At 40.5% G+C, this 24,176-nt stretch overlaps 1 protein-coding gene across 3 annotated transcripts; it reads right to left on the reverse strand.

The window, feature by feature from the left end:
• Positions 1 to 641: 641 nt before the first annotated feature.
• On the reverse strand, positions 642 to 24,170 carry PATZ1 (POZ/BTB and AT hook containing zinc finger 1). 3 transcript variants are annotated; one of them, XM_031057379.1, is made up of 6 exons: positions 23,343 to 24,170; positions 20,921 to 20,984; positions 17,781 to 17,852; positions 15,240 to 15,411; positions 9,428 to 9,565; positions 642 to 7,642 (listed from the first exon to the last, which is right to left on the reverse strand). In XM_031057379.1, exons 1-6 carry the CDS (start codon positions 24,167 to 24,169, stop codon positions 7,224 to 7,226), a joined length of 1,692 nt encoding a protein of 563 aa, XP_030913239.1. In that variant the 5' UTR covers position 24,170; the 3' UTR covers positions 642 to 7,223. The 3 variants fall into 3 exon arrangements, with proteins under 3 accessions (XP_030913239.1, XP_030913240.1, XP_030913241.1); XM_031057380.1 differs by lacking the exon at positions 17,781 to 17,852; XM_031057381.1 differs by lacking the exon at positions 9,428 to 9,565.
• Between the last annotated feature and the right edge of the window lie 6 nt (positions 24,171 to 24,176).

The following is a 24,176-nucleotide window of genomic DNA, read 5'->3' on the forward strand; positions in this document are numbered from 1 at the left end:
TGACAAAGGCACGTGGACTTTTTTACATCTATTTACAAAAGCAAAGACACTGCTCCTTTAAGTATGTTTACAGAACAGGCAAACCTCTGTTGTTATTTTGGTCTTGAGTTTGCCATTCTTTTAGAAAGTTAAGGCCCCAGCTGGTAACACCATGAGGAGGTAAAAAGCCAGGAATAAACAAAGGTTTAATAAAGTTTCACTTAACACTTGCACTTATTTCTTTAGTATATAAGGGTGTGGAGTTAAAACACTGCATTTGACCAACACTTCAGCACCTCAGGTAGGCAGGCCAGAAGCAAAACTCTATTTATATGACCTCAGTTTTATTTCACTGCCATTCAGTGAGGATACCACCAAATTTCACAGATATTTGTTACTCCATCCACTTATGCTGAAATGAGAAATCTCACCACACGGTGCCAGAGAAAGGATTTCCTAGTCAAAATAAGGCAATGCTGATACACAGTTTTGCAACCTGCCCACCACACTATGAATTCTCACACAGAGCTGTGGAAATGTGCAAAGGCAGAACTGTCTCTGAAGAGGGGAAGATTTTGAGATATGAGAGGTCCAGGCCATCTCTGTGCACTCATGGACTCTACTCTCCATCTCCAGGAAATGAATGCATGCAGCCTGCAGAGTTTAATTCTCTTTTGGTTTATTACTATTTAAAAATCAGGTTTTGTATCCCCTTCTACAGAGGCTTCACCTTCCAACAGAACATACAAAAAGTACACACAATAGAAAAAAAAAAGATAGGTAGGTAAGTTGCTTTATACAAACAGGTCCCTAAGAACCCAAAAAGGCTAAAACAGGCTCGGTTTCAATAGAAGCAGGCCCATAAATAGGCAAGAGACTTCATTCAAGTAGGGGAAGAGTCATCCATCCTCACCTAAGATCCTTTCTTGCTCCACTGAAGACAATGGGAGGATTCCCAGCAACTTCAGTAGAAGCAGGATTGGGATTCATCAGAGCCAATGGCAAACTTTTCTGCTCCTTCCCTTCCAAGGCACTGTCTCTTCCATATGGCGTGCAGCCAGGGAAAAATACCAGTTTTCCTGGCTCATCCCACACTCATGTTTCAGTTGTTCACTCTACAAGACATCTAAGAACAGCCTTTTCTTTTCTCTCTTGCTCTGGTATTTGCACTAATTGCAGCAAACTTTCAGATTACAACAGTACCGAAGAAAAATTCTGAGCCCAAGAGCAAGGCTTGGTTGATTCCTTAAGAGCCAGCAGTCAGTCTGACAACTTTGCAGAGGGCATGTAAAATTTGCCTGGAGAAGGCACCAGTTTGTAGATACAGCAGCCAAAAAAGGTATTAGCAAGCATGAGATTGATTTATTATAAAATCACTTACCCAAGGTCACTATGTGACTGCAAGATGCTCAAGAGCATTTATGGCTGCCAGTGGCTGCATGAAGTGACTCCATGGTCCACATGGAACACAGGGGCTGGGAGGGAGTCACTGGAACATCACTGAGACTCCAGTTACCTCCCTCTTTCAGCATATCTCAGCTCAGAGCACTTCCAGGTCTCCAAAATTGCAGTACAAGTATGGAGGCCACCCAGGAAAAGCTTCGTTCACATAAACCCTGAGAGCAGATCAATAGTGCCAGGCAGTCTTTAAATAAATTTAAATATCACACCTTTCAGGAAAAATGTGGCCAAATGTTTGTTTAACTTTGCATTACATCTGAAGTCAGTGAGGCCAAATATTTGTGACAGAGTTCAGCAACACAATTGTGCAGCACAATATGGCACATCAATTAAATATTGGCACGTTCTCACCCAAAGGTTATCATCATCTCATCTCACAGACAGGAACACAGACAGGAAGAGGCTAGAGATGACACAGGGAGTTAATTCTTGGCAAACAGGCCATCAGTGCCTGCCACCACAGAGTGCACAGCTGTGGTTTTTCACTGATGTGCCATAACCATCCCAACCATCACCACAACTCCTCACAGCCAGGGCTGCATCACTCTGCAGTTATGTCACAGCACTCTTTTAAAGTGGTGCTTTCTCTTTTTAGTTCTTAGCCAAATAGCTCCTGTTTGTTTTACAGCCAAAGCTCTTTGCAGAGCTGCACACATCCAAGCAGGATGCACAGATGTGTGGAGGGTGAGGATGACAGCAGCAGGCACAGAACTCTGCAGTGCTGGTGCTCTGTAGCAGTACCTGTGGCTGCAGCCCAGCAGCACTGCCTGCCCCTCCCTCTGGATCCCAGCTCAGTGCTCTGGAACATGCTGCCTTCTCACAGGGCCAGGGAGCTGCAGCACATTGGGATGGAATCCAAATCTGTTCCCAAGGACTCATTCACAACAGCTGAAGGATCTTGTTTTGAAAAGGATGTTCAGGATAAAAAAACGTGGCTCTTTCAAGAGACACTGGAGCCTTCCAGAATTTGTTTTCCTTCTTAAATTTTCCTTGTGGTTTTTTCCCCCCCCCCCCTTTGCTCATTTGTTTTGTCTCTCAGGATAGAATTGAGAGCCTAAGCTCAGAAATTCACTGTGAGCTTAGGCTCTGTTCAAATAAAATTCAGGTATTGTGCCCAAGAAAAAGGGGAGCAGTACTAAGCTGGCTTAATTTACATTTGGGTATTGACAATGCTGTTAAGGTATAATCATAATGCTGAAAAAGCCAGCATATTGTGTTGTTTGGCACTTGCTCTCAGACTTTATGCCATGATGACAGTTGAAAATATTTTATTATTTTTGTGGGTGGTAAAGAAAAACCTTTCCTCTTTCACTACTTAGAATTTTGGTGGCTGTTTTTTACTTTGTCCATTTATCTCTCATGAAACCCAAGGGGAGCCCTTGCTCTCCATTCATTCTTCCAACACTGAAGTCTGGAGTTCCTTTGAAGTTTACTTTGGCATCTACTTCCTCAAGCAAGCACCTTAAAAAAAATTAAAGCTGAAAGTGGTACCCCACTCCCGACTCAAGACGTAAGTTTAGATACTGAATTCTAGGAACAAAGATTTAGTGAAAAAACAAGACACTAAAGTTACAACAGAGCCTACAAAATCTAGGTTAGCTTTCATACTAGCAATTCAATTAGTTGAGTTATAGACATTCAGTTACACAGCTCTTCTATTCAAGTCATTCCTTACTGCTGACAGCAGTTGAGGGAGGAACAATAATTTCAGGGAATACATGGGAAATAACAAATATTCCCTAAGTCACTGGCACTCAAACAGGTCTAAAATTGTGACTGGGCATTTACAATTATTCAAAAGATTGGTAGGAAGACCAACTCCACACCATCTTAATAGTTCTAGGCTTTAAAAACAAACAAAAAAAAACCCGTCCCCCCAACATATAATACTTTGCCCTACTATAATTAAGGCACTGGATTGAGAGAAGGAAAAATCTGTGTTCAATTTCTGGTTCTGCTATCAATTTCCCATATCATCATGGGCAAACCACTTAGGATTGAGAGCTCACATGCACAGTGCCATGTGTCAGGTGAGCCACACTGTTTGCACACATTTAAGACATGACAAATGCAAGGTCACGTCACCTAATTTAACTGAGTATGGAATGAATTCACATTAATTGCTTTACCTTGCATTTGTTCTAGATTAACACTTATAAATTCAGGCAACAAAAGCCTGAGAAGTTTGTGCCCTCCCATTTAAGACAACACTTAAGCATGCAAGCAAGTGGTTTTCAGTCCTTTATCTTTCACCCATTCTCTTATAAGCATATATTCCTTTCTTGTCTGTCTTTAATATTTAGATTATGAATGACTGAAGATGTTTTCATCATACCTAACACACAAGGCTTGAGCCTCAGATGAGAGGTTATGGGACTCCTATAATACAAACAAATACTGCAAGTCTGATGATAGAAATTTGCATGAAGTTTCATTCTTGACATGTGCACCAACTCAAACATTGGCTTGCAGTCCCTCCAAGGGGGAAGGCAAGGAAGGGAGGGTGGCTCAAATCAGAACTATCATCTACACACCAATCAAAAATCAAATGTAATGGCAACAACTGCAGCTCAAGGCATGTTACATACTTCCCCTTGAACTCTGAACTTGTGAGGCTGAGTTCTCTGTTTGGATCTGTCTCATGTTCTATAAGAAACAGGCATTTCCCAAAGTACAGAATAGAAAGAATTTGCATGTAGATTAAAATACTGTCCAGAATGGAACAGTATGCCCCCAAAGAAGCAAAAAGCACTGAAAACACAGCACAGATCTGCCCAATTTCCTACTGGCACTAGCCTGCACCAGCCTCCTGTGTTGGTACAAATCTCTCCCATTTACACCAGGCTGATCTAGAACTGTCATTTCAGGATTGTTAACCTCCTGCCTAATTGTTTCCCTGTCCACTAGACTGAGAAGTAAGTAGTTTTCATTCAATGTATTCATGACAACTGAGTAAGCATTTTCTTTGACAAGCAGAATACACAGTGTTTTTGAAGGCTTCACTTTCAGATAAAGGCTTTTGTTTCACCAGGTCAAATTCTGTAGCATTCAAAATTAAATTCTGATAGATACAGCCAAAATTCAACCCACTTGTAACACTAAAGTCAGGGGAGATAAATGTAGGATGAAAGTATTCTATACTCTGGACTTAGCTTTTGGAGTTGAATTTTATTATTAATGCACCTTCTTTGAGTGCATATAGGAACACTGGGGACAAAAACTTCTGTCTTTCAGCATACAGCCACAGTTCAACAGAAATTTCCCTTGTGGATTAATTATGAGCTATTAGTGAATCAGTGACTGCAGCTGCATTTGCTAATCCCAACAAATTGTTGTGCTGACTGGAAAGCCTGCTCTTTTCTGATTTGCTTGGCAGCTTACAAGGTTGTCTCAGCACTAGATTTGTAAGGTATTTTAAAATGTTTTGTCACTTTTCTAAGAAATTCTGTCTTTACCTGTCTACTAATCTTACCAGTACAAGAGCAATTCCATGAAGCTTTAGTGGTGGGGTTTGTTTGTTTCACTGGATTTTCCTTTTAAATGAGGCTCATACCTATTCCAGGATTCTGGGAGGAGATGACTGGAGAAGAACATGTCCTTCAGTCTGCCAACACAGATTAATAGCAAAACATCAAGTCCACTGCAACATGCTCTCAATTTAGAAAGTGCTGGTGCTATAAAGAGAAAGCCATTGATTATTCATCCTTGATTTATAATAGTAGAGAGCAAGTACAAAAAGTAGCTTCTTACAAGAGGGAATCTGGGTGTTCTAACTCTGTAGAATTTAGAATGTAATTCCAAAATCCATATGCTTACAAAGACCTCTCTAATTCTAACATAAAACCAAATTGGGAATATCAGTTAAGCATCAGCTGCAGGGTTTGGATTAGAAGCACCTGGGCAATGCAGACTGTGGAACAAGAACACTTTGTGTCTCTGTGCATTACACACACAGATCTCCTGCAGCAAATGAGAACCTGGTCCAAGAGGGTCTGTCCTGCTCCAGCACTGTACTAATGATGGAGATAGATATTGTTTCATGGGACCCAAGTTTGGTGCAGGACATGGGCTCTCAGAATGGCCTTTTTAGAAACATTCAATACACAAAGCAGTTTACCAAATCCGTACTTAAACCTTTGCTCAATAACTCTCTCAACAATTGTGATGTAGAGAAGATTCTTCACAAATATGAAAATAAGGAATAAATTCAGGAAACTGTTCTATGTGACTTTGAGCATCAACAGCAGAACCATAATTAAAACTCAGAGTATTCCTAACTCCTAACCCTGTGTTAAACAACATTTATACCTGGGTTTGGTACATAAAACCATGACTAGTTACATGGAAGGAAAGGGAGGGTCAAGAAAGGACATTATTTCTGCACAAGTGGTATTTTCAGATTAAATGGAATGTCCAACAGCCTGGAGTGCAGCTTCTTTGCATTTTGTAATCAATTCTCTTTCAAAGAATTGTTTGCAATTCCCACCTCATTTGGAAAAGAAAGGAGTAACAGTGGCTTTTGCAAACCTGACTAGAGACAGATCAGGAGAGCACGACTGGCCAAAAAGCCCAGCTCACTGAGAATACAGCACAGTGCAGAGTGGGATTCACATTTTATTTACTGGCTCTCATTTGCACACCTTTTGGACAGGTGGCTAAACTGCTCAAAAACCAGACAAAACGAGGGGATGCAAAGTAACATACTAACTTCTTTAATAGAGTCCAATCCAATTAAACCAAAATCACTCTGTGAACCCCTGGGTTTATTCACACTAAACAAGTCAGTGGTACATAGTGTTAACCCGGTAGCTGATCGTGTTCATCCCCTAGGTCCCCACATGAAAAATGAGCACCAGTCAACCAGACTGTAATGGTATTTTTCCTTCCTTTTTTTTTTCTTTTTTTTTTATTTTCATAAAAACTATTTCTTTCATAGACTTAAAACAACCAACTAGCCAAGTTATTAATTATGGTACATCTAAAAAAAAAATCTCATACTAACCCTAATGTGACTGCTGCTTTACGAGTGCTCTGTGTACCGCCTTAGACTGGCTTTTCAGTAGCAATTCACTACAACAGGTCCTAAAATAATAATAATAATAAAAGAATTAAAAACCTGACAGCAAGTTTAATGGTCAAAAGTAATAAAAACAACCTGTTCTGAAAGGTGATTTTTCTCAGCAGTTCAGTCCTGCTGCAGCACTCACAGCCTCACAAAGGCAGAAGGGGATCAAATTCTCCCACCTTCTTTAAATGTTTCTGGTTTTAAAAGGACAACTGCATTGTAACCTGCTAGGAACCATGGGGCATTTTACTTAATGTTATATTCAATAATGGGTCTGTTTTTTAAACTTACTGTTTTTCTGGGGGAGTTTAGGGAGGGCAGGGGAATAGAGGGAGAACAAAATCACAGCTCCCTGTAGCTGCAGCTCCCCAGGTGCCTCGGTCACTAGGACTGTCTCATTCTCAGACCAGTGCTGGTAACTCTTGATTACTCTCAAAGAACACAAGGAAAACACCACCAGCAGCCTCTAAAGCTCCATTTGTTTTGGGTCATATCTCCTATTCAAGGCCACCATCTTCTGTAATTTATCAGCTAAAGAAGCATTTTCTCCCTCTCCCCAGTGAAGGTTTAAAGGTGGGGTAGGGCATGAGACAAAGAAGGAAGCTAAAATGAATAAAAAATTCTCAGCTATAGAACCAAATTTCATTATTTCCTCTTTCATTCACAGCATCTTATCATCAGAGCCAGACTGCTGCTTTGCTTTAAGATCCAACTGATCTCATTTCCCCTCTGGCCCCATTGGTTGCTGGTCGACCTCTGGATCCACTAGGGATGATGCAAATGCTGACTGGACGATCTGAAACCCAAAGGACTCCAGAAGAGACATGTTCTGTTGGGGTGAGAAGGGGGATCCTAGAGCAGGACCCAGGTCCCCCAGTGGGCCACCAAGGGCCCTGACGTGCACTTTCTGTATGTGTTTGTTCAGATAAGACTTGGATCTGAAAAAGCTGCCGCATTCGGGGCACGGGTACTTCTTCTCTCCTTCCATCTCCATTTTGTTTTTGCTGACTGCCAGGTCACACGAGAAGGACCCATTGGTGCTCTGCTTCTCAGGAGTCTTGAGGTCACTGGTGTCAGAGAGGTCTCCATATGAATCAGAACTCTCAATCGGGTCCGAATGTGAACATTTCTGGCCTTCTATGGGAAAAAGAAAAGAGAGAAGTTTTCAGAATCTTGGCTCCCAAAGGAAGATATTTAACATGCATTAAAAAAAATTAGATTGGTTACCACCTGATCACATTAATGCCTGTCACAACAGAGTGATACACACTTAACATCCAATCCCTCACATCCTAAAGCCCTTGAGCACAGGTCCCCTTTCCAAACCACCAGGCTGCTATCAGAGCAACAGCTGGGGTTTCATTAGGGATTTGTCATGGTACTGAATGCAACCATAATGGCTCTCTGGTTCGTATAACACTTCTTGAATCCCAAGGATGTCTCACAATGTTTACACCTCAGACACTACAAAAGCATGGACCTAATGATGAGTTTTCAACTGTGTAATTCACTTGCACACTTCTGAAATGCTGTTGGTACTTTGGGTGAGAGCCTAGAAACTTCATGAAGTACAACAGGCTGCAGCAAGATGTGAAGAAACCTGGAAACACTCAGCAAAACAGCAGTGAGCCACTGCAATTTAAGAAGTGCAATTCCATTTAGTCTCAAGGAACTCTTTTTCACAAGTGCAACACTGTTAGAAGTTAACTTCACAACCTAAAATTGTTCTATCTTTAAATACTGCAGTGTGAAACAGCAGACAGATTAGGGACGTTATTTAAGTTATGTGGATATATTTCCTGGCAAAGCCATTGGTATGTTTGGAGTCTTCCCCATTCTCCTCTGGCATTATGCCAGGGAAGTTTGTCCACACTTTTTTGCTCAGTGCATGTGAATGAGCATGAGAAACCCAGACGTGCTCACTAAAGGAGTCTCTGAATACAAACAGGCTGTACCTACTGTTAACTCTGAGACCAAAGAACCACTTGGCACAACCCAAAAGACAGATTTGCTCTGGACTCAGCATTACAAACCTAACAGGATATGCATGAAATCAATACACCACTGAGCTGGAATAAATCTCTTGTTAAGTCAGCACACCACCCAAAACTAAAGGGCTTCTGTAGTAACTCTATCATGACTTCAACAGAAAAAATTACACAACTCAAGCTTTCTGCTGGCACAGTGTTTGTTTAACCCAGCCCTCTGTGTTCTCCTGGGCAAGAAAAAACCAGAACAACCAAGGCTTTGAAGAATTTTCTAATGTTTCACTTTCACCAGGAATACTGACAGCTCAAACCAAGAAGCAAAAAACTATTCTACACAGGTAAACACACTGCTTTACTTATTCAGAAGTTAAATACTCCTCAGCTATGCTTACAATAACAACTTTTTCTCCCCCCCACCAAGTTAAATGAATGTCAAAACAAGAAAGCACCGGTACTATTATCACCCTTCACCTCTCCTCCCCAACACTGCATTTAGAAGTGCAAGTTTAGCTACAGACAGCTGGCTGCATGTACAGTATGGCTCCTAGCAAAACCAGAAACAGGGTTTGACTGACGCGAGATTCAAGTGGAGTGGGACTAAGAAATTTGCCCTCAGGCAAAATTCAGATGCTGACTGCTCCAAGGAAGAGGGTCAAGATGAACTAACATGGCTTTTTCAACCTTCCAAACTGAGGAAGCTGCCAAAGCTTCACATACTCTTCTGTGCCCATTTCCTTCCCCTAGACTTGTTAAATCGGCTCTCCAATGACAGGTATTACCTCCTACGTGGTGCTGTGGAATTTCTCTGCATCTCCCTAAGCTCCTCTCCAGTACTATCCTGTCCTTCCTCCCTCCCCTTTCTCGTGCCCAGCCCGACACCCCACACCACAAAGCCTTGCCCAGAGCAGCAAGGTGCAGAGCAGGAGTCTCTTGCCTTTGATGCCATAGGTCCTGACGCAGTGGAACGCTGCTCCCCCATTCGGGATGGACTCCTGGTGCCTGGAGACCTGGGGAAGGGGAACACCGTGGTGGGTTTTAACATGGACCTTTAAGTAGGAGGCAGAGGAGAAACCTAAACAAGATAAAAGGAGATGAGATCCTGCCACCAGCAAAGACACACATCTGCCTTCCCTGTTCCTTTAATCTTTCTCTTGCTCCTGCTCCCTATTTTAAAGCTGCTGTTCCACCAGTTCCCTGTGACACGCTCACGTAGGAGTCCTGTCAGCCTCAGGCAGAAATGCAATGCACACTTTCCATCAGACTGGGTTTGCTTTTTGTTAGTCACAAAGAGAGAGCAGCCTCCTTAAAAACAAATTCTGTGTAAGCAAACCTAGCAGGTGACATGAAACTTTCTGGAAAAAAGGCAGAAGAGACATCATACAAAAAGGCACCCATGTCTCTTCACCATTTTTCTCCTGGTTTATTTATTTTAATTAAAAATGTTTTTGTCATCTGATAATACATTGGAAGATCGTTCCAATTAGTTGATTTTGTGCCGTTAAGATCTGAAGGAATGCTATCTGTAACAACCCTTGTTGGTTTAGTGTGCTTTCCCCTTAGGTTTCTATAGCATTTATAGTGACTTTTAGAAGGCAGAAAGCTGAAACTATGACTTTTTAAGGTATATACTTTCGCTCAATAGTAATTTTTGAAAAAACATTTCCTGCAGTGAGCTCACCCTGAGTTTAAAAAAATATACTAGAACTCATATTTTGTCTACAGTTAACAAAAAGTACTAAAAATAAATTTCAGTATTTTTATTAGCTCTGATCTGTAAGCACCAAACACTGAAAATAAAAATATATATACCAAACAATTGATTTCTGAACAAACCAGTTTTTTACATTTGTGCGTGTGCTTTTCAAAATGTTTCTTTAAGTCTCATGTAATTTTTCTTTAATGCAATGAATTATCTCACATATACTTTTAAAGTTTTTAAACTCAACCTCAATAAGATTTGCAGTCACTAGCAGCACATTTGGACCATATATGAGGCACAAGGAGGACAGAGTTTTAAAGACTTCCTAGAGAGGTGAAGCTGCCACCACCAACCAGCTTAATTTTCTGTTATACTTTGAACAGAGTATTATGGCACTTTCATGTTAGAAATATTTTCCACTAACAGCTAAGAACACAACACAAGGTTCACCATTGCAGACCCAGAGCTGAAGGTTCCCTTTCTGGAGAAAACCCAAACCCTAGATTTTTTTTTAACCAGTATAGCATTTACAGCACAAGTCCTTGCAAGAGAACTTTCATAACAATAATTTCCTTAAAATATGAGTAGATATTCTACCATAAAGCCATTTTTATAGTGATATAACTGCATTTACACTTGATGATATATAGTAATATATTAGGAATGCTGCAAAGCAAGTACTACACACCTCTCTGGGGTGGATTTTCTGACTGCAGCTGTTAGTTTCAGGTGCTGAATTTAATAATGAATGTGGCTTTACACTAGATTTTCCTGTGCCTAGCACAGAATATCCCTCTACCCTCGACTTTTATCCAGAGGTTATTAAGAATTATATATACAGGTCCTGCAAAGCAAGAACTCCACAGCAAGCTGCTGAAGGGAAAAGGGGCAGGCTGCTGAGAATGAACAAGAGGTAGTTACTGTGCACCCCTGAGCTGAAGATAAAAGTACAGGAAGTAGATACATCACAACTGAAGAAACCAAGATCATATGACTCTCAAAATACAGTGGAGCAGAATCACCAAGGCCAAGTAATCCAGGGAATTAATGTAAGGATATTATCCTCCAAATAATGCAAGACCTACCCTCAGACACAAAATGCTGCATTGAAAATCTCACTGGGCAGCAAGACAATATATTCTTACAAATACAAAAAATTCACTGTAGACCTGAAAGAACCAGTGTTTGACTGGCAGAGAAAAGGGCACAGTGTACACATATAATGGTGACACTTCCACCTGTGAGGTGCTTTCCTTATTTCACACATGTGGCTAATAACCACATGCATGCTGAGATCAACCTCTCTGATGCAGCAATGCATTAAAATCTCCCTGCCAACCATTAAAAAAGGACTATATGCAGGTATTCAGTGTTTTTCTACACCACAACTGACACAGGAAAATCTGAACTTCTAATCTCTGCACACCGGATTTTTTCTGAACTCTGCAGTTCTATTTGTAGAGTACATTGTTTTATAGAATGAAAACTGCTGCAAAGTGTGTTAGCTCCCCTTTATGCACTTGGCAGATGAACATGTGAGTCATCAACTTCCATCAAAACCCTAAGAATGCCAACTGCTTCATGGGAAACTGGTTAAAGGGACACTTTTCTGGGATTGTTTTCATCCTAATTTTTTCCTGAAGCACTTGGGACTGGCCTTTTTATCTCCACCAGACTTTAATTATGAATGCCTGTCCTAGGAAGATGGGGGTTTATACACCATAATCCTTCACTCTTAAAAGTCTCTTTCAGAGCAAAGTCAGACTAATCCAGAGGATAAAGTGGCAGTATTTTTCAGAGCAGGAACGTATTTATTGCTTTACTCATACACATCTCTCCACTTTGCAAGACTGATTATTTCTTCATACCAGAAGAACCAATATTAAAAACATGTATAGAGAGGAAATGATCTCCTTTATATAAATGGGACCTGTCCCTTGATATCTTAGATAAGATCTATAAGGAGATAAACTATAGAAATAATTGCAGGATGCTCCTTGATCAAAAATTATAATTTGGATTTAGCTGGAACATGAGGAAAATGTTTTTTACTTTATTTACTGGACTCTGTCCCCCATGAATGTACAAGAACTCAGTGTGAAAAAATAAATTCTCATTTGTGATTGGAATATTTACCCTTTTCCTAACTAATTAGATTCTCTGAAACAAACAATGTGTATGTGTTTGAAACACAACCCCAAATTTCTGAGTTGCAGGTGTCATTACCAAGTACCAAAGTCATTAATCTCTGGAATACTTTGAAAAAGCCCACACAAGCAAATAAAGTTCCTAAGGATGGTAAAAGATTATGGAACAACACAACAGGAGCACATCTTCTTTATTTAAACTGATTAAAGAGAATTTGTCTAAAAATGTGAGGCTTGAGGATTAGTTTTTAAAGCACATTTTAGACAAATTCTTTAAGAAAAAAAACCCACAACAACAAAATACCAAACCAAAAAAGAAACAATCCCCAAAATCCCAGGAGGGAAAAAAAAACCACAAAAAACAACACAAAACCCCCCAGAACCACTTCACTATTTCCCTGATTTAACAAGATTTAATTGCTTCTATGATTAAGCATAAAGACCTCGGGTAAGAAAACAACCTGGAGAAAACATCAACTCCCAGCTGGTAATTTTTTAAAATTATACTGCCACATTGTAAAAGAAATAAGTATGATAAACAAATGAACCACATGACATGGTAAACTATTGCCTACTGCTTTCTGCCAGGTCCTGAGTTCCACCCCCATCTCCTAAAGCCACTACACCTTTAAAACAACACCAGACACTTCATTAAGGTCCACAGCAAAGCCTTCAGTCCAGTGGGATAAACTGAGGGAGTCTGAGGCTGTCATTGACACCAGGAATGTCACCTTTCCATCCGCTTTTTTTTTTTTTAAGCGGTCAACATCCAAAATTCTCTCCACAAGCAGCTTGAGCTTGTAGAGCGTTCTTGCTTGACAATTACTATATCCAGAGGCAGACAATTACTATATCCAGAACCAGCTAAGTTTCAATTAAAAAATACATCAGCACATTAGCCAAGGGAAGAATAAACAAAATCTCTCTGCACAAGCACCTCAGCCATGGCACAGCTGTGATCAGGTTACTGTGTGTGGCTTCTGACTGCACCAATGCCTATCAAATAAACATTTTTAATCCAGAAATTTTCCATTAGACTTCATCTTGCCAGGCTCTACAGTTTAAAAAATAATTATTTAGAACAATAAACATTATACTTTGATTCTAGAACACCTGAGAAAAAAAATTCTGCTGTCATTGATCATAAACCTATAATCAAAATTTACAGCATAAAACAATGAGTTTACAACACAACTGTTTGATAAATCCAGTCTGTAGCTTACCCTTCCTATGAATTTTAACACTTCCTATGAAATTTAACATTATTCATTATTCATAATTACATTTTTAAAATCCTGATGCAAACTGAAATTCACAGCAGACAATTGTGACAACTCCCATAAAATACACAAACTGTAAGAAGAAACTAGTTGCTTAAAGTTTGCTGTACAACAGGTTCCCTATCCTTCTACAGAGAAGTATCTATTTTATTTCAATTCCCACTGTACATTTCGACTTGTAAAATGTGAATAAACCACTTAGTCATTTTATTGTTTGAATGCCGGGTCTGTCTTTGTCACTCTGGCTCCATTTCCAAAGAGCTGCAGTGACATCCAGTGGTAGTTAAGTTTAAATTCAAGCTTACAAATCGTGGAAACAAGACAATTCCTCCCAGCCCATCTGAGTTTCTGTTTGGCACTATGTTCAACGGAAGGAGAGCAGGATAGCACCTGGATCCCAAACAATATCTGCCATGTGGTTGTCACAAAAAGAATCAAGACAAGCTTAAACTTCTGTTTTTCAGAAGCCAGGCCTTCTGAAAAGGAGGGCAAGCTTCATTTCACACCATCTACCTGGAGCTTCAAAACCTGAAGATTTTCAACCCAGATGCCTTTTCCATTCACACTGATAACACCACTTTCAGGATTTATAGACTGTTCAACTAGGAAACACCTCCCCTGCAATTTAATGTCTCATTACTCAGCAACTCCATAAGCTCCCTGTACAGTCTGCACATTAAACAAAGAAGAGCTTTATTTTCTCAAAAGATTTCACCTCTCTTAGACTAGAAAAAAGAACACGTCAGGAAAGAAGACTCATCAGAAAAAACAAGATCCCAAAACACAGCAGCAATCTCTTCTAACACCTACTAGCTATGTAAACCTGTATGAGCCAAAAAGGTATTTTCAAGTTGTGAATCAATCCCTTAAAAAAACCACCAGTAAGTCAAAATAATTTTTCCAGCTTGCCTTACATCCCACAAAGTCTAAATTTCCAACTCTCTCCAACTGAAAAGTACCACAAAAAGATGGAAAAGCTTCACAAGCTTACTCATATGGTTTAGTTATACATAGTGCTGCATGAAGCAGGGAGTTGGACTTGGTGATCTTTATGGGTCCCTTCCAACTGTGAAAAGCTCTATTTGTATAGATAAAGGTAAACCACATATCCAGTGCTCTTTACGAAGTAGGTTTTAGAAATGTACATTAGTACAAAGCAATTAAGAGGGAGAAGCAGCTTGACTCTATTGCACCAGGAGGTTAAGTAATACTTAGTAACACAATGCAGATTTATGTTCAGTGTATGATTTTCAACTTGATATGTATTTCAAAGATACAAAAACATTCTTCTTCCAAACTGACTGCAAGGGCTCAAGTCTAATCAGGTATAGAAAAAAAAAAAAAGATGTATGTTGAACAGCAGCAAGGCAACTTATCATGGTTATTGTAGAGGGATCTGGCTATTTAGCAAATAAAATTTGCTTCCGATTTCTCTGGGAACCATGTGAAAAGGCCAGACCTGTACTCCATCAGTTTCAGGGTTAAGGATTCAAAAGGAAAAGCAGAGTATGGACACAAACAGGGTACAACCTCCTCCTGTTGCAGAGAGTCACGCAGCCTTACAGCTCCCCTTGAGTGCTGGCCCATCCCAGTGGAATAAAAAACCAGTTTCTTCATTACCTCGGTTACAGATAGTGCAGAAATTGCTTGGTCCTTCACTATGCTTCTTCAAGTGATCTGCCATGTATGCTGCTCTCAAGTACTTCCCACACACCTGGCACGGGACTTTGTCTTCATGACACGCCAGGTGTGAGCGCAGCCGGTCACGAGTGGCAAAGGAAGCGTTACAGGTCTGCAGGTATAACGAGAACCATGTGACTCATCAGCTCTGCTACCAGCACTGATATTGCTGAATATATTTAGTATTCTTTAGAGTAAATACCTTAGATACTGTGCAAGTACAAAAAATGACATAATGCACAAGCCATTTTCCCCCAGATAAAAAATTCCGAACACCAACACATTGCACAAGTTGTAATGTTACTACTCAAAAGAATTAAAGCAGCAAGAAAACAGCTCTGACACATTACAGACAGTAAAACTTACTCCAAGATAGACTTGTAAGGTTTTAGCTCCTTTCTGAGGATGAAGATACTAAAATTTTAAGTTATATTTAACAAAAGAAATAGCAGAAACCACTTAGCTCTGTTTACAATAAGTTCTGCCATTTCACTGAGCCATTACAATCACTTTAAACCACTCAAATGTCCTCTCTGTCATTCTCCTCAATTCTACTCTTTGATGACATATATCTAACTTCAGTACACAGAATTCTTTTGGAGTGTGAAGACATACAAACAAAGGATCACAGAATTATCTGGGATGACAATATGACGAGAGACAGTGGAAGAGTCATCCTGGTATCCACAGCAGCAGTGCAGACAAACCGTAGCAGTGAAGCCTCAAAATTGAGCAGATATCAAAATAACTGCATGACATTGTAATCTGTTTTAACTTACCCCTGGTCAAGGTAGCATATTCCACTTACTGCCACAAAACAAGCTTGATTTGGCATAAGATAATATTGATTCTATTTGCCCACTTTCCAGCTGAAATGTGTATGGTAAGTGAAGGCTCCCTCCCGTTTTTCTAACCCCAGCAATGGGCAGGCAGGCAGGCTGTGCCCACAGCCTGTTCTAGTGGCCTGCAGGTGCTGAAGGCTTGCTCTGTCTCTAATGTGTGAAGGGAAATAAATCACCAGCAATATGCTGCACAAGGGATTAGGGTTATAGTCTAAACATTTTCACAAGTACAAGAGGAGAAACAAAAGCAAACACACATCAGAACAACCAGACCAAGCCAGAGCAGTGACATTCAAGAGTGTACAGTGTTTTGTTTATACCAACTTCATATAAAATATCACAGTTTTAAGAGATATAACCAGAACCCCCCAAAAAATAATATGAGGCTGCTCACTGTCTTGGGAACTGGGTATAAGCTCTATTTTTAAATATCAGTGTGTAATTAAAGCACTGTTTCAATAGAGATAAGACTTGTTAAAGTAACAATCTTAGTAAAATTCCAAAATTATAATTCAAGTAAGTGGAATTGATAATACAGAAGAGGATAATGTAATTACAGAAAATGCAGTTAATCAAGAGCTTAATCCAAAAACCACTGAAGGCAGTTGAAAAACACCTATCAATTTCAACAGGCTTTACACTCATTCGATCCTGTGAGATGCTTAAGTATGGAAAACTCCCATGGAGCTGAGGCTGCTCTGCAGCAAGTACAAGACTTAACACCCCAGAGGATCAGGACTTAATGAAATTGAAAGGGCAACAGTAAAATTATCTGGATTTCTGCGACATACACAGTTTAACTAGGTCCACCAGACAAAGATTTATAAATTACAAGTATTGAGGTTTAAGAGGCAAATCCTTAAAACATGAAAGATTTCATTTGTAATCTCAGTACACAGCACTGAGCAAAACAGGTGCAGCTTTCACTTACTAAAGAGTTCTTAGAGGTAAGCACTCTCTTAAGGCAGGATTGCAGCACTGATACCAATCAATCTGCTGGGTATCAGCTAAAGATTTATGACTAGAGCATCAACAATGACAGCCAGGAGATCCATCATCAATAACTCTAAAGCTATGGAGCCACAGGAAGGTCCATATGCAAGCATTGGGAGTGCTTTAGCCAATGAGAAGCAGACCAGAGACAAATCACATAAATACACAGATGCCAAAGTAAAACCAAATCTATCCCACAGTGAACTTAGCAAGTTGAAAGCTTAGGCAAAAGCAATATAAAAATTTATGTGTTTGATTTCTCACTGTTGCTGCTGAGTTGTGTAAATCTCACCTTTGGATAAGCTATATATAATAAATATATCTGCAACAAAGCTTAAAAACAATAATTAAGTCCAGTGGAGAAAGCAAGAACCAGTTTAGCTGAATCATAACAATGGGAGACAGGACTAGGGTTAAAGAAAGTCCCAAAGTTAATATTCAAATAGTTAATATTTATAAAAGGTATAGAGAAAAAAAAAGTTTTATTTTATGAAAGATGTGAAGTGCTAAATGAGTGCTAAGTATTTGTCATTAATTGTTAATCATAGAAGAAAACTCTCCAGTGCTTTCCTATCAAACATTGCACAGGTATATAAATAGATCAAAAAGAATATATAAAGTTTAAAAAACATTGTTTAAGAAATACCTCTTGAAGTTTCAACTTTTCTATGGATGTGGATGTCTCTGAGCTTATTCCATGGTGGCTGCCATTTTCCTGCTAATAGGCAGGAAGTAAGAGAAATTAGGACAGGAAGAAACTCATTCTGCATTGAAATCAATGGGATACGCACTGGACTTGGGATGCCAATTAAGCTGTGCTTTAATTTAACCAGCATTTTAAATTTTATTTAATTTGCCTGATGAACAACCTGTCTTGTCTCTGAGAGGAGCAAACTTCCATTTTCTTCCCTTGTTCTTTCATGTGCAGAGATTTTCAGATCACTGTTTGCTCCCAGACTGCAGCCTGACTTTCACACATAGCTGAGAGCTTCACCCCATCCCGTGGGGGCAGAAACTGAGCTGCCCCATTCTGGCCATAAAACTGACTCACTCCTTCTCCTGTAGCCAGAACTCAACTGTCAGACTGGGGGGAAAATGTGTAAATTCACCAGTGCAACAATCCAAAGGAAAAGATCCAGAGTGCCATTTGCCTGGACACCAAAGCAGCTTCTTGGATCTGATTTCTCAGCTGCTTTGGCTCTGTGGAGATCTTCCCTAATCTGAGTCTACATTAACAGTAATGAAAAAGCTGGAGTCAAGGCTTTGGCATCAGGTGCTAGAGGTGCTGGAAGTTAGGATACTTGTGAAAGACCTGTGAAGCACAGCTGTTATTTCAGGGGATGAGTGCAGGATTACAAACTGAGCACTGAAAACTACTGCTGTTGCAGGGATGTTCAGCTTAAAATTGTCCTGTTTCTCATACTTTCATTTATTCTGAAGTTGGGTTGACACCTTCCCACTTTTTGGTCCTCCAAAGTGTACTGTGATGCCACACCAACAAAACATTACATATCACCAGTTTGCAAGGATACCTTAGAGCTCAGGTAAATGGCCAGTTTAAATCATAACAGAGCACAAATTTCAAAAATGTTATTACAATAGAGGATTCTGGAGTGCTCTGCTGTTTATGGAGTAATTCTCTCCTCCAGTAAACATAAGCAAAGCATGACAATAACAGGAATTTTCAACAGGAACCGAACAGATTCAAAAAGGATGCTCAATGCTGTTCAGGCTGCTCTCAAGGGGAGCTATTGCCAAACAAAATCAATGGAAAAAGAGAATGGAAAATGGGCAAACAACATGCCAATATTAAGCTATTTTCCTTCTTGGTGGCCAGATCCTGTGTTAGATACATATAAAGGAACAGATGCATAACAGGTTATGAGATAATCACAGGGAGAACATCATCAATTTATTCATCAGTTTTCATATTTGGAACAAGTTTTCAGTGACTGCATCTCTTCTGTGGTTTCTACAATGTACAGCAGATCTGTGGATATTCAAGAAGACTTTCTAAATCTGATAGGATATTGCAAAGCATTTTCTGCAAAGACACAACAGGTCATTAAATTTTCCGCACCTTAAGATTCACGAAAAATTAACTTTGCAGGGCTAAGCAATCAAAAATCAAGAACAACCCAAGCCTGAAGGACAATCTCAACTCTGTCCTGATGATTGTAACCTATAGGCTGTACCTTTTAGCTGAAATGAGAAGTGTAGACAGTATTATGGCACTTTAGATAACACACAGTAAGAAAGACTGTTCTTGGAAACTGCTATCACAAAATACATGTGTGCAAGGAAATGGAGTTGAGCTTGGCTGTGCCATCTTAGCTTCCATGTTTCTTTACTTCTGAGCTCTTAGTGTATCCTCTGATTCACACAGTTGGTATTTAATATTCTTAAATCAATGTTAAACTATAAAAGAATTATCGGTCATCAGCTGGCAAAGGACAATTCACAGCTGTCTGTGTTATCTGTGAGCAGTGTTCATCCAGTAATCTTGGTATCAGCTGAGTGTCTGTTCATGTTGGGACATAAACATTCATCATCAGTTCACTGTCCCCACACTGTGAATTCTTTTTAGGAGTGAAATTTTCCAGTTTGTATAAATCTGTAACCCATAAATCATCTCAAGACGCTTGAGCCAATGTAAGGCTTTATGCAGGACAGGCAGTTAAATCAATGTGACAGCTCTATGGCCTGACTTTCAAATGTGCTGGGCTTTCACAGATCATACAGATGTCAACAGAAACCTTTAGATGGCTCCAGGTGTCTGGAAAACTTATCAGGATTCTTAAAATTTCAAAATGTTTCAAAACTCTCACAATTTGAAGGAAATATAGGTGTGTCAAAACGTGCAACAATGCAGATCAGGAGGCAGCAATCACATAGGATTGTCTAGCTTCATAAAACGTGGTTAAATATTTTAGAAGAAAAAAATCCTCTAACCTTCACTGTCCTCAAAAGAAAAAAAAAAGAATAGAGTCTTGCTTCAGCTTCTTTAAATAAATATTAAATATTTCTTCAGAAGCCAAGCATGGAGATTGTTAGCCCAACAACTGTTTCAAAAGTTTGCCCAACATCTCTCTGATGGCAATGTGTGATGGTGGAAGCTGATTCTCAACTTTGTTTTAACTGATACTTCCAGGCACCTTTTAAATCTTTCTATAAATTGATTACAAAGTATCTTCCTTCATTTGATCTTTCAAACCTTATTAACTATAAAAAACCATATACAACATTATGACATTGTACAACAAAGGATATTGTGATGTCATTATTCATAATTTCCCTGAGACAGAAAAAGCTTCCAATTTTGCTCAGTGCAATGTTCTGAAGGCTATGCAATTTTAAAAAATAGTATCTTGACAAGTTATGATAATTGCAATTTACTGATTTTTTGGAAGTTATTCTAAAAAAATGAATTCAGCATTGGAGCCTCCTGATGGCAACAACTGCAGTTAAAAAAAGGGAGGGAATCATCAGTGACATGGACTCCAAGCCCAGGTGGCTGAGCGAGAGATCCAGGGTGAGACTGGGACAGCACAGCAGGGAAGAACAGTGGGAGCAGGGGGAGAGGCAGAAGGACCAAAGCTGTAGATGAGGTGAGAGGGGAAGGGAGGGATGTAAAGCAGATGTCACTGTGGAACACTGTTCTTCACAAACATTCATCCCAAATCACATATACATGGTATTTCTACTGGCATTTCAAAATCATCTGCACACATAAACGCAATGCCAAAGATTACCCACAACATCAGTCTAAACCCCTCTGGCTCCTACCTGACACTTGTGAGGTCTCTCTGAGGTATGCACCTGTTTGATGTGTCCATTCAAGTGGTCTGGCCTTAAAGGAAAATACACATAAGCACACTTAAAACAAATACTAAAAATAAAGTTACAATATTAACACAAAAAGAAATAAAGAAAAAAGAAAGAAAAAAAGATCCCAGTGCTGTATCTATGACAATTGTAGTGATATTTAACTTTCCAAGAACCAGATCGCTAACAACTGGGACTCTACCTTGTTATGTACCCTCTGCAACTTGCTAAAAAGCAGCATTTTCTCAAGAAGAAATCATGACTGAATGATCAGAGGAAACAGGAAATACAAGTTATGATTTTCAAGCCTGCATGTCCCCATCCAAAATCCTATTAGACCTTAACAATCAGGGCACTCTGATTTACAGTTGCTCAATATCTGAAAATCACATCCTTTTGGTTTATGTCCTAAACACAGATGTAAAAAGCCAACTTTAAGCTCCTCTAGCAAAAAGACTACCTAAACTCTGTTGCTGTGACACATTTTCCACCTGCAAGATGAAAAAATACTCCTAACTTACAACTTGGTAGGGAGACTGCATTAATACAAATAAAGTGCTCTGAACGTTCCCACTAGAAGGTGCAATGGAAGAGCAAATCATTACTGTAGAAAGTTAGAGCCTTCTTCACAACCAGCAAAGCCTACTTGGAAGAAGAAAGGACTGAAGAGCTGCAGATTGTCCTGGTGGGAGCTTCTCCTAGGGGGAAGAAAGCTTTTCATTGTATGAGAGCAAAACTGCTTGGAAACAAGTTCTCCACCCTCTCCTCCCCCATCTTGCCAGCTGCACCAATGAGAGGGCACGGGATGGAATTCACGCACTGCAGACACGAAATAGGCTGGACTTTGCAGTGGGGCTCCTAAAGCCGATGCTCCAGCCCCGAGCTGGAGCGGTGTAACCGGACAGACTGGTTGGGGTCCTCTGGGTACCTCAAGCCCAGCAACCTCACGTGCTGCGCTACTGAATACAGGAAAGGACACTAAAATTAGACATCACACTTCCAACTTCCTCTAGCTGCTCCTACGAGTGAATACTGAAACTTAAAGAGTCTCTAGTTTTCATTCATACTTCGGTTTTACAGATCTGCAAACGGGTTTGTTGTTAACTTTTGTAACAGCATTCCCGCCCGTTCACATTAACTTACTGGGGAAAATAAGAAGTGAACGTGGATGTCTCACTTCCCCTTAAGGACAAAAACCTTTCATACAGCAACAGCAGAAATCTTTAAGTGTCAATAAAAACAATGAAACTTGGCACACGATCCCGGGTAGCGCTATAGTAAGAAAAGTACTTTCACTTCTAGCCACAGATTAAATTTTCATTTTGTGACCTTCCATCACTCAATGTGCAGTCCTTATGAAGATCCCTAATTACTGCCGATTTAAAAAAGGGGGGGAGGGCTACATTTTCATAATTTATTTCAATAACAGAAAGTGCCTCTATCAAAAAGAGAGCGGGGCAAAAATCCACAATTTACACAGCCTGGTGGCCTTTTGATTTGTTTTCAGATCTCGAGTCCTTCCCTCACGTCAGAGCAAATCAACTGCTGTGGAAAACCGACTGCTGGTACAGAAATAGCAGAGTACATCCCCCTCCCCCCCACTACTTCTACACTCAAAGCGAGCGGCAAACTTCCAAAAAAGTTCCGAATTCATTAACTCAAGACTAAAGATGCCACTAACACAACTACGTGTACCAAACTACTTATTAAATTAGCTCCCACAAACAGCGATAACAAAAAATCAGCAACATTAAATGCACAGATCTTACGTATGTTGCAGGGCAGAAACAGGATCCCCTTCAGAAGGATGTAAACCCAAAGGACACAAAGATCATGTATTAAAAGATACTTGATGCTGCAGCCTTTGAAATCTCACCTCTTCCTTCACATTTGGGTGATAAAAAACATTACGAACTAAGAGAAATGAAGGGAAGTTAAGAAAAAGAAAATTTAAAATGGATACGAGAAAAATAATAATCTTGAGATGTATTATTTTGCACTTCAACAGCACCTTCAAGCTACCTACACATCAGCGATCTCAAGGCACTTCTGTGAGGCAGGTAATTATTTCAATACCCATTTCACAGAAGAGTCATTTGAGGCAGAGACTGACTGACTTGCCCAAGGACACACACACACCAATTCTGGGACAAAGCTGGGAACGTTAGCCAGAAGCCAGCTGACTCCCAGTTCAGGGTCTTAATTACTTTTAAACCCTTCCCAGAGACTGCAGAACAGCATCTCAGAGGAAATGATGAAGTCTCATTCCTTTAAACATGCTAAAGTGGAACAGTCTAACTATCCTAAGTACATTTCCAAGGGACAGGAAAGTCAACTCCCTAGGTCTCTGTTTGTGTCAATGTCCAGACAAGCACTCTCTTACCTGGAAAAGCCTTTTCCACAGCTCTGGCAGATGTAGGGCTTTCCCACAGAGCCATCATGCGATCGAACATGATAGGACATCCTGTCTTTTCGCTTGAACCTCAAGCCACACACTGGACAAGAGTAAGGCTTTTCGCCAGAGTGTGACAGCTTGTGCCGATTCAGGTGGTACACGTCCCGAAAAATCTTGCCACAGATCTCACAGGCCACCTGTTTCCTCGTCCTGCTTCTTTTTCGAGGTGCATCGGGATCGTCCTGACCAGGAACACCATTTTCACCCAGCCGTGGGGGTGGGATGTCTATGTAGCCCAGCTGTAAGCTTGTCACCCCATGTTGAGCCTCGTGCTGCCGAAGACGATTAGCATCCGTGAATACCTTCCCACAGAGACCACAAGGCAGGATACCAGCCTCCCGCAGGCCCCCTGGGCTACCAAACATCATGGAGTCCAAGAGATTGGCTTTACGTGGACGCCCTCTGCCCCTCTTGGTGCTTAAAGTGGGGGCACTAGCAGCAACATTCTGGAAGGGTGATGCCAGTAGCGGTGGGGACAGAGGTCCTGCCACCATGGGCAGGCGGTCCACACCCTGCAGGACAGGTAGGGAGGACTGCGCAGCGCTGAGCGCAGCGCGCGTGGCCTCGTCTTCAGGCATGCCAGCGATGCCATTGCCATTGGGTGCCAAAGAGGCACCGTTGGTCATGTCAAGAGGGAAGCCGAGGTCGGCAGCCCCCGGACGGAACAGCATGATGTCAGGGCGTGCGGGGGGCACGAGGAGCTGCACGTTGGACTGCTTGATGACCTCCTGGCAGATGTCGATCACGGAGCGCATCAGCAGG

Source organism: Geospiza fortis, unplaced genomic scaffold, assembly GCF_000277835.1.
Source record: "Geospiza fortis unplaced genomic scaffold, GeoFor_1.0 scaffold408, whole genome shotgun sequence".
NCBI classification, from domain to species: domain Eukaryota; kingdom Metazoa; phylum Chordata; class Aves; order Passeriformes; family Thraupidae; genus Geospiza; species Geospiza fortis.